Genomic DNA, 1,051 nt, shown 5'->3' with positions numbered 1-1,051 from the left:
ACCGATGCTGATCCCGCAGGCGACAGAGGGGGAAGGGAGGGCAGGGGGGGAGGGGGCACCGGCCCCTGCACGTGTTCTTGCCGGGGCAGGGGTCCCAGCAACCATCCCCCTCCCCAGGCTGGTGGGGGGCACAGTGCACAGCCCGGTGCACAGCCCTGTTTTGGGGTAGAAGGGAATATTAAAGCAGGTCTCCTCCCACACCCCGATGCACGTTTGTGGGGTCTGGCTGGGGCAGCTGGTGTGTGGCATTGGGGTCAGGAAGCCTTACTGGGAGGTTCTTGAGAGGGTAGGCTTAGTGAATTGTTGGGCAGATCTTTTTGTCCCCCATTCAATGGGATGGTTAATTGGGGCAGAGGAAGGTCACCTTACCTGCAACATTCCACCTGTTTCACCCTCTGTGCCCCTGGGGCAAGGTCACTGCCCCGAGCCTGAAACAGGGCAGTTCCGTGCTGTCTCTGTTAAACGGGAAGGGCACGTCAGCCTGTTGTGACCCCCTGCTCCCCCCCAGCCATTTGTGGGACATCACTGACAAACTCTGGGGCAACACAGGAGCCCTTTAGCTGTAACCAGCATGTTGCTCTGTGTTTACTAGTCCAACCTCCACCTTCCTGGTACAGGACATCCCTCCCCACAACCCTTGACCCCGTAGTCTGCTTACACATGCAGCACACCTCCCTCACCTGGATTCCCTCACGAATCTCTGCAGAACGTGGCTCCAGAGGGGAGCTGCTCTGGTCAAGGGCCGTGTCTTTCCTCCTCTGTGACCCCAGGCATGGGGCAGGGCAGCACAGCAAAGGGGTGGTGGGACAGCTCGGCATCCTCAGGCAGCACTTTGCAGCTGGTTCCAAATGTGGGTGCCCTTGCACCGCATATATTGGCTTGTGAGACCTAGTTATTTAAAACATGCATATTTGAGGAGCGCAAATTTACATCTGTGCGCATCTGTGCATGCAAACACACCCAGGCTCTGTGCAAGGTGGAGGAACAGCTCCTCCTCGCAGCCAGCGAGCTCCCCCTGACCTCGTGTGTCCTCCCCGCAGCCTGCCCCGCC

At 59.0% G+C, this 1,051-nt stretch overlaps 1 protein-coding gene across 1 annotated transcript in view; it reads left to right on the top strand.

Moving 5' to 3' along the window:
• Positions 1-205: 205 nt before the first annotated feature.
• The window catches only part of HPDL (4-hydroxyphenylpyruvate dioxygenase-like), a 9,579-nt gene continuing 8,733 nt past the window's right edge, over positions 206-1,051 (top strand). The window contains 1 exon segment of the mRNA XM_010006695.1: positions 206-286. Within this exon segment, the coding sequence (XP_010004997.1) occupies positions 206-286 (81 nt within the window).

The sequence above is a fragment of the Chaetura pelagica genome, unplaced genomic scaffold (assembly GCF_000747805.2).
Source record: "Chaetura pelagica isolate M959 unplaced genomic scaffold, ChaPel_1.0 scaffold69, whole genome shotgun sequence".
NCBI lineage: Eukaryota > Metazoa > Chordata > Aves > Apodiformes > Apodidae > Chaetura > Chaetura pelagica.
The sequence above is the reverse complement of the archived record's forward strand: the minus strand, read 5'-3'. Positions and strand labels throughout refer to the sequence as shown.